This window comes from Artibeus jamaicensis, unplaced genomic scaffold (assembly GCF_021234435.1).
Source record: "Artibeus jamaicensis isolate MK-2021 breed Jamaican fruit bat unplaced genomic scaffold, CSHL_Jam_final scaffold_378, whole genome shotgun sequence".
NCBI lineage: Eukaryota > Metazoa > Chordata > Mammalia > Chiroptera > Phyllostomidae > Artibeus > Artibeus jamaicensis.
The window spans coordinates 3,119,465-3,134,631 of record NW_026522044.1 but is presented as its reverse complement, the minus strand read 5'-3'; the positions used below and the strand labels follow the sequence as shown (position 1 = coordinate 3,134,631).

The 15,167-nt window shown below is 37.9% G+C and overlaps 1 protein-coding gene across 1 annotated transcript; it reads right to left on the bottom strand.

Annotated features, from left to right (window-relative positions):
• Positions 1-1,560: 1,560 nt before the first annotated feature.
• LOC128626204 (sodium- and chloride-dependent neutral and basic amino acid transporter B(0+)-like) lies at positions 1,561-8,553 on the bottom strand. The gene is made up of 6 exons (XM_053657439.1): positions 8,436-8,553; positions 6,616-6,734; positions 5,881-5,980; positions 5,523-5,632; positions 3,106-3,273; positions 1,561-1,728 (listed from the first exon to the last, which is right to left on the bottom strand). The coding sequence occupies exons 1-6, from the start codon at positions 8,476-8,478 to the stop codon at positions 1,561-1,563; spliced, it is 708 nt and encodes a 235-aa protein (XP_053513414.1). The 5' UTR covers positions 8,479-8,553.
• Positions 8,554-15,167: the final 6,614 nt, after the last annotated feature.

Here is a 15,167-nt window from a genome sequence, read left to right as displayed (position 1 = left end):
ACCTACATTCAGGCTCACTCCTCCCAAAACAAATTATTACGATACATTAAAGAAATACCTTAATCTCTTACTCCTTAATCTTAAATCTAAAAAAAGAGGAAAAGAAATATAAAATGTATTAGAAATGAACCTTTAACATTATTCTTCACATTTCTTCCTTGCCAAGAACAAACGCTAGCACTGGTGTGTGTGGTTCTTAAACTGTTCAGTCCCAGATCCCTGTGATATGCTGCCAAAGACTATAAACACTCTCCTTCAAAAAAGGCATGCACAACTACACCTAGAAAAATATTGTATATAATTTTACTTCCTTATGTTTCTGAAGCCCAAATTAAACACATTAAGAATAACTGAAAAGTGTCCCACATACCAAGGCCATGTTCATCATTCTAGGCTGTGAGGCTTCAACCAGTTTTCTTTCTTTATTTTTAAATTTATTTAATTGTTGTTCGAGTACAGTTTTCTGGTTTTTTAATAATATATAATCAGTGTAAAGAACTATTAGTGATACAATGTTTTCATTATCTTCTGTAGGGAAATGGGGACATAGGACTTCCTAATTTGGTTTCTCTCACTCTTGACAGGTTTAACAAGTTTATCCCCTATACGTATGTAAATAAGTTGTCACCATAACTAGTAACATCTTCAAATAAGACAAAATGATTCCACTTGATTTATTAACTATGAATTACAACATAAATTTTTAAATTTGATTGAAGTCATTTCTTCCTTAGTATTTTGTTCCATAGTCTATTGGAAACGACACCTAGATTTTAGAGAGTACAGTGAACTATTCTGAATTTTGTGAAACAGTACAAACGAGATGGATCAGATGTTCCTTCCAAATGTAACTTAGGAAACACGTTATATGGAGAAGTATTCAAAGACTCTGGTTTCCGTCTGGTTTTCTAGATTTCTCACTTACTGGCCACAGGGTCCTAATTTTTCTGTCTTTTTTGATATACGAAAATAAAGAACATAACTAGTAAGTTCATAAAGAAAAGTGAACCACAAATACATGAAGTTTTTAGACATTTAGATCGCAAGTATTAAACTACAGTCCGTGTGCTATATACATAGTCTGTTTTTTTCACATATGCACAACATTTCTAATTGACTGAGGCCTTCAATTTTAACACATTCTTTTAAATATACTGATTTGTTTTCTCAAGCTTTATGGAGAAAAGAGTATATAGCAATAAAATATAAGTAAGTGATATTTTAAAACTCATATGATAGAAAATATAACTATTTTCTATATAATTCGCTCAAATTTCGACCTTCACTCTATTAGAAAAACTTAATTTTGAAATGTACAAGAATGTTATTGTGAAATGCAGATAGTGTGCATTATACAGATAGATCATCTAAAAAGAAGTACAGTAAGCACACTGATAAAAATTAGTAGATTCACATTTTTATATTACATTCCTGCTTAAATGGGAAAAAATAGTTGTTAGGCTATTATGAATATAATATATACATTTCTTGTTCAGTTAACATACAAATAAATAAAGTTTTCTCTATTCTGAAGTAATCACATTGCACAGGCACACATTCTTAAAAATTAGAACTTGTTCTGGTTTCTGGTTTCCCACCGCTGCTGATCGTAGGTATTTCATGGTCGGTCTCTTTCTTCGGATCTGCCATGTCTTTGTATCTCTCCCCACGGTGTTGTTCCAAGTATGGGCCCCAGTTGGAAGCCGGTCTGCAGCAGCTTACAATGCGCTGAAATGGGAAAGATGCTGTCTTAGAAATTAAGTGCTACAGTTTGTGAATAAATAAATATAAAGCTATATTTTTATTTTAGAGTCTTAAAGTTCTTTTTAAGATTTTTTTATTTACTTATTTTTAGAGAGAGGGAAGGGAGGAACAGAGAGAAACATTGATCTGTTGGCTCTTGCACGCTCCCAACTGGGGACCTGGCCAGCAAGCCGGACATGTGCCCTGACTGAGAATCGTACTGGTGACCAGTTGGTTTGCAGGCCAGTGTTCAATCCACTGAGCCACACCAGCCAGGGGTAGAATGTCAGATTTCCTTGCCCATCCTCAGGGTGACAGTTAGGTGAGACTCTAAATCAGTGTATACCTGGGAAATTTCAAGAACCAAAGAAAGGGAGCTCCAGGCTGAAACAACTGATCTACATCCCTTCTTGAATGGGCTTAGATTTATTTAATATCTGACTGCTGAGCTGACCCTGCCATTGCCCTTTGTCTTAGTGACGTGTGATAACCAACTCCATCCCCCTAGGCCTCCATGGAAGAAGGATGACTTAGGATCTAGTTTGTGTTCAAGGTCATTTAGCAGGCTTTTTCAGTCTACACATGCTATTAGGAAATGCATTATAAAGACACCTGTGTGTGTGTGTGTGTGTGTGTGTGTGTAACCATGTTTTAAAAGTGAAGATTGTAGATATAAAAAAAAAGCTCGTCTGCATTGCATCATCTTTGAGAACAAGTTAGTACCAGTACAGATATAATAACTGTCATGTGCTAAGCACTCTAACAGGGCCTGAGGCTACAGCAACAAGCAAGACAAGACTTCTTCTTAAAGGAGCTTATAGTCTAGTACAGGGAGACACGCAAATCTGTGTACAGCATAGTACAATGTTATGCACAGAGTAGTGAATGTTCATCTCAGGTGTAAAAGTAGCCCAGAGGAAAGAGTGATTAATTTGGTCTCATGGTCATAATCTCATATTACCACCAGATGGGTAAATTAATGTTTGGTTCAACCCTAGTGCCTTATGTGAAGCACAAATAATATTAATTTTAAGTTGAATTTAATGGGGTGATATTGGTTAACAAAATTATATAGGTTTCAGAGGTACATTGCTGTAGTACATCATCTGTATACAAGCGAAAAACAAAATAGAAACAGACTGATGGATAGAGAAGACAGACTGACAGCTGTAAGAGGGGAGGGGTTAGGTGGGCAGGTTGAAGAAGGTGGAGGGATGCAAAAGCCCTCATAGACAAGAGCATGGTGATTACCAGAAGGAAAGGGGGTGGGGGAAGGTAGGAGAGGGCAAAGGAGGGATAAGTGGTGATGGAGGGGACTTGACTTGGACTGGTGAACAAATAATCTTGATTTAATGTGCTTACCTGAGAGATGTTTCCTTTAGCTTGAATTATTTTTATAATAGCCATAATCGGAATCCAGATAATGCAGAAAATAATCATACACCAGCCTAGAGCAACTCCCCAGTCAGGATATGGAATTTTACCATAATCGGGTCTGTCTAATTTCACCAGTGACCAGATGAAAATTGCCTGTGAAAGTGAACACATGCAAAGACAATGGCACAGATCAGACTTCATTGCACTAGTGATTTCAATTGCACTGATTACTAGCAATCTGATTCCATTCCTTAGAAATAATTCATCAAAAGCAATTACAATGAATGAAAACACATTTGAGCAACTGAGACAATCAGGTAACTAGCCAGAAGATGACAACACTAAGTGAACCAATCTATTTGGCTTTGAATAAACTCTTCCAAAATTAGCACCTCCATATACACATTTATAAAAGATACTAATACTCGTCTAACCTGTATTTCAATAAAATACCATAAAATCTAGCTGAGGGAAAGTAAAATAGTACCTGAAATTTTGTTATTAACTTTTAACGTACAATAGCATGGTTTTATTCTATGCCATAAGCTAGCCCACATATGACTTAATTCAATGAGAATATAAAATTCACATTAGTGAACATGCTTTTGCTCCTTGCTTAGCAATTGCTTCTCTTATTCCCCACCGCACAGAGCATCCCTACTGCACACCCAAGCACACACACACATTCTAGTAGTGTGCACGTATTCACCAAAGCACACTTCACTTCCAGTCTCTTGAAAAAAAACAGTTCAATGTATGTTTGGGTAAAACCGAAATCTGAATCTTAAAGCTGAAACATGTTAAGGCCAAGTTTTCTTAAAAATCTCTTAGGCCCTGGCTGGTGTAGCTCAGTGGATTAGGCGTGGGCCTATGAACCAAAGGTTCGTGGTTCGATTCCCAATCAGGGCACATGCCTGGGTTGGAGGCCAGTTCCCAGCAGGGGACTCACGAGAGGCAACCATACAATGATATTTCTATCCCTCTCTCCTTCCCTTCCCCTCTAAAGATAAATAAATAAAATCTTTAAAAAATATCTTAAAAAGACATGTTGTAGCCTGAAACTAAACACCCAGTAGTAGTTCCTGTAAATGTAGTTTACAATGTGTTTAGTGCAAGAATCTTTATAAAATAATCAAATTTAATTTCAAAATTAAATAGCTTAATTCCATTAATTTAGTGACAGTAACTTGAATACATTTTACAGTTGCCATAATCCTACATAACTACAAGAGAAGAATGAGGGATAGTGAAGCCCAATGTACGCAACTTGACTCAAATGGCTGATGATGTATATCATGTCATGTTCAATAGCTTTGCATTTAAAAGTAAACTCAGCTGTTGAGCCTATGTAATGAATGAAAGTTGGTTGGCTAAAAGTCTAAGTTAGGTCTTCTGATTTGATAGGGTCTTAATTTATTCCAGAGACTCATCAGAAGGGGCAAACTATACTTCCCAGCACTGTCAAAATCATTAAGCAAGAATGTAGGGCATCCAAATATTTTAATTCAGCACATTAATCTGAAATTACTCACAACTAGAAACTAATCTTGTAATGTTAAAAACAATTAATTTCCTTTAAAAACAAATAAGCCTGGTACTTCAGATGTGAAGCAAATTTTAGATGAAATTCTTTAATGGCCTTTTTTTTCTAGGCAAATCATTGAATCATGGAGGCAGTAAGAACCAAAACATCCTCTGTGAAGCTTTGTCGCTGTCATACCCTCCCCACTGTGTTTAGTCGAGAATAACTGTTCATCCCACTCTGTGTTATGTTGGCATGCAGCCATGTATTGCCCTGAACTGTTGCTGGAAAACAGTGTGTGTGTGTGTTATGCCTCTCCAGTATGATGGACTCTCTCAGCTCCTAAAGAGCACCAACTGTTCAATTTACTGACATAACCTATTGTCTCTACTGACACAGCTGAGCTCCTTTTGGTAATATCATATAGTAAGTACCTCCTACAGAGAGAAAACTATGCATTAAAATAGCAGTGTTGATTCTTAGCAACCCGTGTATTTGGATTGAATTCCATGAAGGCAGAATACTGGTCACGCACATATTTGCGTTTTCTGTAACTGGCATATTTTTTAGGGAATGAGCAAACGAGTGATTTATATTGATTTATCCTACTGGTAATTCTTACATATGTGGGAAATTTAAGTCTATAGGGGCTGTTCACTTTGTCAAATAGTAAATGTTTAAACCCATGGCCTCAAAACTAATACTGCCGAGGCATTTAATTTAGGCAACTCAGAGGCACTAGTCATAAAGCAGACATTGAAAATCATTAATTTATGACATTACTTTGCCTTATTGTCTCCAATGTGAGTTATTCAAGTTTATCTTAGAAATGTTTCAATGTATATCATTGACACCAAATCCATACCATATTACTACTTACAATCAAAAGAATAGGTGTAATGGCAAACCAGCAAGCTCTCCACCAGAGCCAGAATATCCACCTTTTTGCTCCGATCATCATTTCTATATCTTCAATGAATCTGTTCCCTCCTAACAAAGCAATGGACAAACAGTGCATTCAGTCTTTGCTCGTATTCCCTCCATTAATCATTGTGGCTCCAAATTTTCTGCCAGAACGTTTCCCTATACTACAGGAACAAAGCATACACCTTTACGCTGTATTCATAATGTATTTTGCCCAGTTGTATGGTAATTTATTATTACAGTGCACATAGTGGAAATGATCAAACTAAATTATTTTAATAAGAAGCATAGATCAGTCTATAGTCACAACTTACCATAAATCCAGATGACTCCTATTATTTCCAGTATAGCTGCAATCAAAATGCCCCATCCAGCACAGAAGTGGTCAATCAGATTAACCCAGTAAATCCCAGCCTATCAAAAAAAATCATGGAGGGACAGGTGGGGAAAAATACAGATAACTGTAATTGAACAATAAAATAATTTAAAAAATCAATTACTTCTAAGTACAATTTGTCATTATTTTTTATGATTGATTCAACATTCAAATTGAATTTATTAATTTGATTTTAACATATGCTCATTGGTTTCATCTCTGTGAAAAATAGGAAAAGGGATACTTTCAAATATGAATACAGATGTGGATTTAATTGTCTAAAAAATAATGCATCTTTTATTCTGTGCCGAGTCAGATAGTTAATCATCAAAATGATAGGCAGTATCTGTGCATTGTGTAGTAGCGTCCAAGATAGAGTGTATGTTTAAAGTCTATAATGTTCCTGTGTTTGAGGAAAGTGCTTGTTATGGGGCCTCCTCCCCCTCTGCAAACTATACTTACTCTCGAAATTGTGCTATTGAGGGAAACAGCCTGAACTAAAACTCAGGAAACCTTGGTCCAAGTCAGACTTGGACCTGTCATGCATGAAACATCCTCTTAAACCTTGGTTTCCTCATTTAGATGCTAATAGAATGTCAATTTAGAGTTTCTCATTTAGATATAGATAATTATTCCAAGTAATATTTTGTCTATAAAAAATACGGTAGTATACCTGAGTTACACAGACGAGACCCAGGAGGAACAAAACCAAGCAGCAACCCAAAGTTATAGGAACCCTCATTTTCTTCATCACTTTGGGAAATAAATCTTGAATTGTTGTTGTGATCGTTTCTTCAGAAGGGAAAAAATAGCATGTTTTATGTCAACTCGTTTGCCAATAAGTTTAATCACAGAATTCAACTTATGTTAATGAAATTACAAATATATGTTGAGAATACAGTCTGGGCCCTGCTCTTTGCTTTTGAGAGCCACAGAGTCCTTCCTCTTGGCAGGCACCACTCATCAACTCTGATCAAAATCAAAGGCAGCTGGATTTGTCAGTTTTAGTCTGTTTTAGAAGGGTTTTCATTGGTAGCAACTGTAAGGAAACAGGTCCCTGAGGGCTGAGGCAGTTTGAAAGAGTTATAGGAAAGGAAGAAGTCCAGTACATCTTTCCAGAAAGGTGAACATTTGAATAAATGACATGGAGACAGAAAGGCCTTCCAGGTTTAAGAAATAAATGTGTTCATGAAACAGGCACTGGCTTAAAGGTCGAAAAACATACGAGTGAAAGGACTAAGAAACGCGTTTGACATATTTGAGGGCTTGGAAAATCAATTAGAGGAGGCTGGACTTTACCCTATAAACAGTAAACTGTTAAAATGTCTCATGTGCCCAGACCTGTGTGGCTCAGTTGCTCGGAGCCTCGCCCATAGACTGAAAGGTAGCAGCCGGTTCCACTCCCAGTGAGGGCACATACCCGGGTTTCTGGTCTGTCTCCGGTCAGCACAGGTACAAGAAGACAACCAGTCAATCGATGTCTCTCACATCGATCTCTCTCTCTCTGTCTCTCTCTTTCCCCCTCCCTTTCTCTCCTTCTGAAAGCAATGAACAAATGTCCTCAGGTGAGGATGAAAAAATGCTTAAATAAAACTAAGTAAAATGTTTTATGTAAGAGGATAATACAATAAAAACAGTTTCAGAATTTCTAAGTGTGTACCGTAAGGACGATTCTTATGTGTACACAGAGCCATGTAAAGAACAGTCAGTGCAGCTGTGTGTGCAAGTGTTCAAAGCTGGAAATGGTCCAAGTGCCTCTGTCATCACAGCAACAGATCGTGAATTAGCTACATCTCTATGTCTATGCATGAACACATAGTCATATGTGTGTTGATAATACATTAAAAAACAACTGTCGGGATGGTGTGTATGAAGTGAAATTTCACATTTATGGGAGCATTTAATATTCATGGTATTTATGGGTACATTATATCACGTATTCAAACCTGGACTGGATAGCATCATTCATGGTGATGTTTGTTTCTAGGAAGGGAGAAATGTGAATGGTACTAGAGAGAGAAGCATGGGATACTTTAAACTCATCTGTAACAGTTTATTTTTCTAAAAAATGTGAGAAGCAAATATGGTAAAATATTAATGTTTGCTCATTTTGGGTGTCTGGTTCATGACTACTTTCTATTTTTTAAATTTATTAAGAAGAATGTTTTAAATTTAAAAAAGATTTTTTATTTAACTTTAGAGAGAAGGGAAGAGAGGGAGAGGAACATCACTACATGGTAACCCAACTGAGGACCTGACCTGCAACCCAGGCATGTGCCCTGACTATGAATGGAACCAGCGACCTTTTGGTTCACAGGCCGGTGTTCCATCCACTTTAGCCACACCAGCCAGGGCTAAAAAGAAGTTTTAGAAAGATTATTCTTAGAGTAAAACATAGGAGGGGCAATAGGGGTTAAGAAAATAATGTTTTTAAGTAGGGGAAACATGAATGCAATATAAGAGGGATGGGTTAACACTGGAAGCATTACTTACCAATGGAAGCAAACTGAGAGTCAAGACCCAAAGTCAACAGCATGAAGAAAAATAATATGGACCAAAATGGCCCGCCAGGGAGTTGGGCTAGGGCTTCTGGATAAGCAATGAATGCCAAATCAAAACTTGAGAAAAATGCATAGCATTTTATTTTAAATTAGTTTCCATGAAAACTGACATAATTAGATTTTTTCAAAAGTACATAGTAGAAAAATTTCATTTGAATTTGGCAACCCCTCCCTAATTCGTGATATACATTCTTTAGCAGCTGTTTCTGTGTACCTTCAAATGTGTACTCAAAATCATAGTTAAGTCTTATTTTCTATTTGATGTATGTTATCTTTAGAGATTTTTAAAAATAATTTTTATTTATTTATCTTTAGAAGGGAAGGAGAGAAGGAGAGAAATATGAATGTATGGTTGCTTCTGGTACATCCCCTGCTGGGAACTGGCCCCTGCTAGGAACTAGCCTGCAACCCAGGTATGTGCCCTGAAGGGGAATCACAACGTGATCTTTTGGTTTGCAGGCCCGTGCTCAATCCACTGAGCTACACCAGCCAGGGCTTAGAGATGTTTTTAAAACTTTCAATTATGCTATGTGACACTTACTTTTAAGTATTTCAATTCTCCATCCTCCCAGGTGACCAATTTAGGACTCAGGAGAACTTGCTTGTAGTCTAGGCACTTTCACTTCCTAATTAGTTGATTTTCTGCAAGACTTAACATTTCTGTGCATCCGTCCCCTACCCGCCCCTTAAATGAGGAGCTGGGCACTGGATGACCTCCAAGGTCCCTTCTAGTTCTAACATTCTATTCTCATTCATCAGTCTCTCCATCAAATGACACTAACCATAAATAAAAATTTAATAAGAAAGTCTCACTTAAAAGTACCCTAGAATTATTTTCCTGATATTCTGTAGACGGATAATTAAGAGACCCTAGCTAATGTCTTTAAGGTTAGGAAGTTCATTAATCAGACTACGTTCCAGCTGGACACAGCCAGATATAAAAAGTCGCTTGGGTTTCTACCTATATGATAATGTGTTTTAAAGATTCAGACCAATATTGTAATTGCCCATAGAGAAACATATATATAATATACATGTATACATGTGTATAGATGATGTAGATATGTTTGTTCAGAAGGTATACAGCAATGTAAGATGAAAATAGAGACATTTATTGAATAAGATACAAGAAACATTGTACATAGGACAACACCTCAGTCTCCTTCAAAGTAGGCTTTGGGACCTCACATAGTTCTCCCAATAACCAGTGCCCTGTTGTATTTTCCTGAATCTCATCAACAGTCTAAAATCTCTTCCCTTTCAAAGGTGATTTTAGTTTTGGGAAAAGCTGGAAGTTGCAGGACCCCAAATCTGGGCTGTAGTGGGGCTGAGTCACCTGGGTGATTTGATGTTTCAACAGAAAATTCTACACGAGATTTGATGCATGAGTGGGCATGTTGCAATGAAGCTGCCAATCACCAGTTGCCCATAGCTGTGGCCTTCTGAATGAATCATCCAAATAGTTTCTGTGGAGGAATGTTCAAGCTTAACACAAAGTTTGATGTTCATTCATTGCTCTACTTGCTCAGTCATTTTGAAGGTGACAGCCACACAGTACACATGCTCACTTAAGAGCATCAATTGCCCCCACTGACTAGTACAGTGAAGTTGTCATTGTTTATGCATGCTCATTCCAGTCCACTGTCCTTGGCTGCCAGTTTACATCAATGTCGTGCAAACTATTGACATTATATTAACAATAGTTGGACTTTTTCGGGACAGCTCTCATGTATACATATATATGAGATGGGGGGACCCTAAAAAATCTGGAATTATCCACTGGAAGTCCCCTTGTAGTATATGCTTCCCTTATAAGGTGAGTGTTCTAGGAACCCATCTGTATCAGTGTACCAGCTGGCACTGTTGTGAGAGGCTGTGTTTGGCTTCAGAGAATGTTTGTAATATATTTTATTGATCATGCTATTACAGTTGTCCTATTTTTCTCCTCTTTATTCCCCTCCACCCTGTACCCCCCTTCCCACCATCATTCCCCCACCTAAGTTCATGTCTAAGGGTCATACATATAAGTTCTTTGGCTCCTCCCTTTTCTACACTATAGTTAACCTCCCCCTGTCTATTTTATACCTACCATTTATGCTTCTTATTCCCTGTACCTTTCCCCCCATCCTCTACTCTCCACCTCCCTGCTGATAGCACTCTATGCAATTTCCATTTCTGTGATTCTCTTCCTGTTCTGGTTGTTTCCTTAGTTTGTTTTTGTTTTTTTAGGTTCATTTGTTGATAGTTATTTGTGGTCATTTTACTGTTCATAGTTTTAATCTTCCTTTTCTTAGATAAGTCCCTTTAACATTTCATATAATAAGGGCTTGGTGATGAAGCACTTTATCTGCCCTTCCATTCTAAATGATAACTTTGCGGGATAGAGTAATCTTGGATGTAGGTCCTTGCTTTTCATCACTTTGAATACTTCTTTCCAGCCTCTTCTTTCATGTAAGGTTTCTTTGGAGAAATCAGCTGATAGTCTTATGGGAACTCCTTTGTAAGTAACTTTTCTTTTCTCTTGATGCTTTTAAGATTATTTCCTTATGTTTAATTTTGGGAAATGTAATTATGAGGTGTCTTGGTGTGTGCTTCCTTGGATCCTACTTATATGGGACTCTCTGAGCTTCCTGGACCTCCTGGAAGTCTTATTTTCTTCACCAGATTGGGGAAGTTTTCTTTCATTATTTGTTCAGATAAGTTTCCAACCTCTTGTTCTTCCTCTTCTCCTACTGGCACCCCTGTGATTCGGATGTTGGAACGTTTAAAGTTGTCCCAGAGGTTCCTAAGCCTCTCCTCATTCTTTTGAATTCTTGTGTTTCTTCATTCTGTTCTGGTTGAATGTTTATTTTCTCCTTCTTGTCCCAACCACTGATCTGAATCCTGATTTCCTCCCTGTCACTGTTGGTTTCCTATACATTTTCCTTTATTTCATTTTTCATAGTCTTCACTTTTTCCTCTATTTTGTGATCATACTTAACCAATTCTGTGAACATGCTGATTACCAGTGTTTTGACCTTTGCATCTCATAGGTTGGCTATCTCTTCATAGCTTAGTTGTATTTTTTCTGAAGCTTTGATCTGTACTTTCATTTGGGTCACTTTTTTGTCTCAGCGTGCCTGTTACATTATAAAGGCAGAGCCTTAGGTATTCACCAGGGTGGGGCAACCCACTTTACTGCATTGTGGTGCTATTTGTGGGGGAGGGGTCTGAGAGGGAACAATGCCACTTGCTAAGATCTCCGTGGGCTTTCAGTTACTTCTGCCACTACCCACAAGCAAATTATGGTCTTCTGGTGCTGATTCCTGGGTGGGTGGTTTTGTGTACTTTCTAGGGCCTTGTGGGTCTCTTCACAAAGTCTCCCGTGACGCTGGGAGTCTTTTCCGCTGCTACAACAGCCACAGTTTTTTTCAGTCAAAGGTTTTTGGAGTTTATTTCCCCTGGCTGGAACCCTGAGTTGCAAAGTCTGTCTCAGCCCCCAGTTGTTCCTCCCAGTTTATCTGCATATAAATGTGGGATCACCCAGTCTACCAGCTGCCACCTCAGCCTCTTCCTCCTTCAGCTGCTGCCTTGCCATGTGTCTTCTTTGCCTCGGTTGCCTATCTCTGCCCCTCCTACTAATCTGTATGAATGTTTCTTCTTTAACTGCTTGGTTGTCAGACTTCCATACAGTTCGGTTTTCTGTCAGTTCTGCTTGTTTTTGTTTTTAAATTAGTTGTCCTTTTTTGGTTGTGCAAGGAGGCAAAGTGTATCTACCTACCCTTCCATCTTGGCCAGAAGTCCCATAATTTGTCTGTGTTTTGATCCTGCTCTATGCACAATCTTGTGATCTTGTTGTAGAGAAATAAAAAGAGACTTATCTTTATGCTTTGTGTCTGTGCATGTGTGTTTAGTTGCTAAGGATAAATATGAATATCTTTACACTTAAAAACTTAGCCTATTAACCTTGGCTGGTGTGGTTCAGTGGATTGAGTACTGGTCTATGAACCACAAGGTTTCAGGTTGGATTCCCAGTCAAGGTACATGCCTGGGTTTTGGACCAGGTCTCCGGTTGGGGACATGTGAGAGGCAACAGATTGATATATCTCACACATTGATGTTTCTCTCCTTCTTTTTCTCTCTCTTCCCATCTGTCTAAAAGTAAATAAATAAAATATTAAACAAAAAACAGAGGACAAAGGAACACATCCCAACTCATTAAAAGAGAATAAATAGCCTATTAAAAACAATAAAAAAGGAATACAAGATATTCTGGTGGTTACTCACCTTGATCACTAGAGGGAGATCATGGTTCACTTTGACTAAATTGAAAATACCCAGCTTTTTAAAAAAGTGGACCTGTTTTTTCCATCCTTACTACACTGAGCCAATATTTTCTTTCCGGGGAATTACTGTCTTACTTGGTCCAGAGGCTCTGGAAGTCTAGATATGTTTGAGAGGATTAATCTGTGCCCAAGGACATAATGGAAGCTAACAAAAGTTACATTCCTTCATATGATTAGTCACCAGAGATGCTAAATGACTGAGACATAGCTAGAGTCTTGCAAACAATGGAAGTGCTATTCGGATATCAGGGCTACCCCTTTACACACACACACAATTATTTCTGTAAGTGGTTGAGCCTGGATTTAGTGAGGGAGCCAGAGGTGAATGAAAGTTTATTTTTTCCAGTTACTTCACTCCAAATGTTGTTTCAGTTCAGCATATGTTGGAATTTAATAATCTTTTAAATACAATGGGAAAACAAAGACCGATTTTCTTTTAAAATAAGGATTTTACAATTGCAAAATCATTTTGTCTTTGTTAGAGGACATTATTTGATTGTCTAAATGTAGCCATGTTTAGAGCATAGGAAGGTCCAAAAGAAACATTCACAACCTTTAGACTAAGAATATAAATTAAAATTTAGTTAGGGGACAGCATTTTAAACGGAGAACTGGTCTGAGACTCAGAAAGTGAAGGGAACCTTTGATCCTTTTACCAATACGACATCTTTGGGCCAAAAAAGTTTAACTACACTTCTGTGAGGCAAGAACCTGAAATATCTGGAATGTGGCAGATGCTGGAAGAAAGAATTAGGTTCAGGAGATAAAAATAAGCCCAGCTGAGAAGGCAGAGGTGCAGAGGCCAGCCATGGTTCTCATATCAGAGGGAGGATGGTGAAGGGTGTGCTTGTATGGGAGTGAGTGTGGTTATTGGCTGGTAGGGAAGTAAGAAGATTTGCTGTTTTTTTTAAATATTTTATTTATTTATTTATCTTTAGAGGGAAAGGAGAGAGGGAGAGAAACATCAATGTATGGTTGCCTTTCATGCATCCTCTGCTGGGAACTGGCCTGCAGGGAACCAGCCTGCAACCCAGGCATGTGCCCTGACTGGGAATAGAACCGCGATCCTCTGGTTCGCAGGCCCGCACTCAATCCACTGAGCTACACCAGCCAGGGCCCAGGTTTGCTGTTTTTAAAGACAACATGTGTTGACTGCCATTTCTTATTTCATGACTTAATAACAATCATGCCAATATATCGCCTTGAAACTATTTTTTATTTTCTTTTTTATTTACCTTTAAAATTTATTTATTTAGTTAGTTTTAGACAGGGGGGAAGAGAGAGAGAGAGAGAGAGGGAGAGAAACATCTAAGTGTGGTTGCCTCTCATGTGCCCCCTACCAGGGAACTGACCTGCATCCCAGGCGTGTGCCCTGACTGGGAATAAAACTGGCAACCCTTTGGTTTGCAGGCCAGTGCTCAATCCACTAAACCACACCAGTCAGGGTTAAAAATGTTTTTGAAAGAGCATAAGTTTTTTGACTTTACTTAAATATTTTATTTTTCAATTATAGTTGACATACAGTATGTTGCTTTCAGGTGTACAATGAAACAATTAGACATTTTGTACCTTTCTAAGAGATCACCCCAATAAATTTGGTACCAATCTTACACTATACATGATTATAACAATATTATCGAGTATATTACCTATGCTGTAGTTTACATACCCATGACTATTTTGTGACCACCAATCTGTACTTCTTAATCCCTTTACAGTTTTCTCCGAGCTCCCCAACCCCCTCGCCTCTGGCAACCATCAGTCTGTTCTCTGTATCTGTGAGTTGATTTCTGGTCTGCTTGTTAGTTTATTTCACTTTTAAAATCTGTTTTGTCTGAAGTATTGCTACACCAGTTTTTCTGGTTTCCATTTTCATGAAATATCTTTTTCCATCCCTTTGTCTCTTGTACACAGCGTATGCAAGAATCTTATTTTGTTATCTGTTCAGCCTTCATATAGCTTTTGATCTGAGCATTTACTCCAGATGCTCTTAAAGCATTTGTTGATAGATACTAAATTTTTTGGACCATAAGTTGCACCTAGGTTTTAGAGGAGGAAAATAGGAAAAAAATTGAAGCAAAAAATGTGGTGAAATAATTAATAACATAAATAACATGGGCCACCACCCCTGCCTTCCACAGTGAGCCAGGTAGGCTACATTCGGACTATGTGATGCAGACCCTTTTCCTCCCAAATCTGAGGGGGGAAGTGAGTCTTATAGTCCAAAAAATACGGTATATATTTATTTCCATTTTATTAGCATCTTATTCTCTTCCTCCTCTTTCTTCTCCTCCTCCTCCTCCTTCTTCTTCCTCCTCTTCTTCTTGTTCTCAAGAAGA

Excerpts from the sequence above, each read along its gene's own strand:
- LOC128626204 (XM_053657439.1), bottom strand. The coding sequence starts at position 8,478 with ATGCTGTTGACTTTGGGTCTTGACTCTCAGTTTGCTTCCATTG. Across the intron at positions 6,735-8,435 it reads CTCTCAGTTTGCTTCCATTG|AAACGATCACAACAACAATT; the intron begins GTAAGTAATGCT and ends TCCCTTCTGAAG. Across the intron at positions 5,981-6,615 it reads GTCTCGTCTGTGTAACTCAG|GCTGGGATTTACTGGGTTAA; the intron begins GTATACTACCGT and ends TTTTTTTGATAG.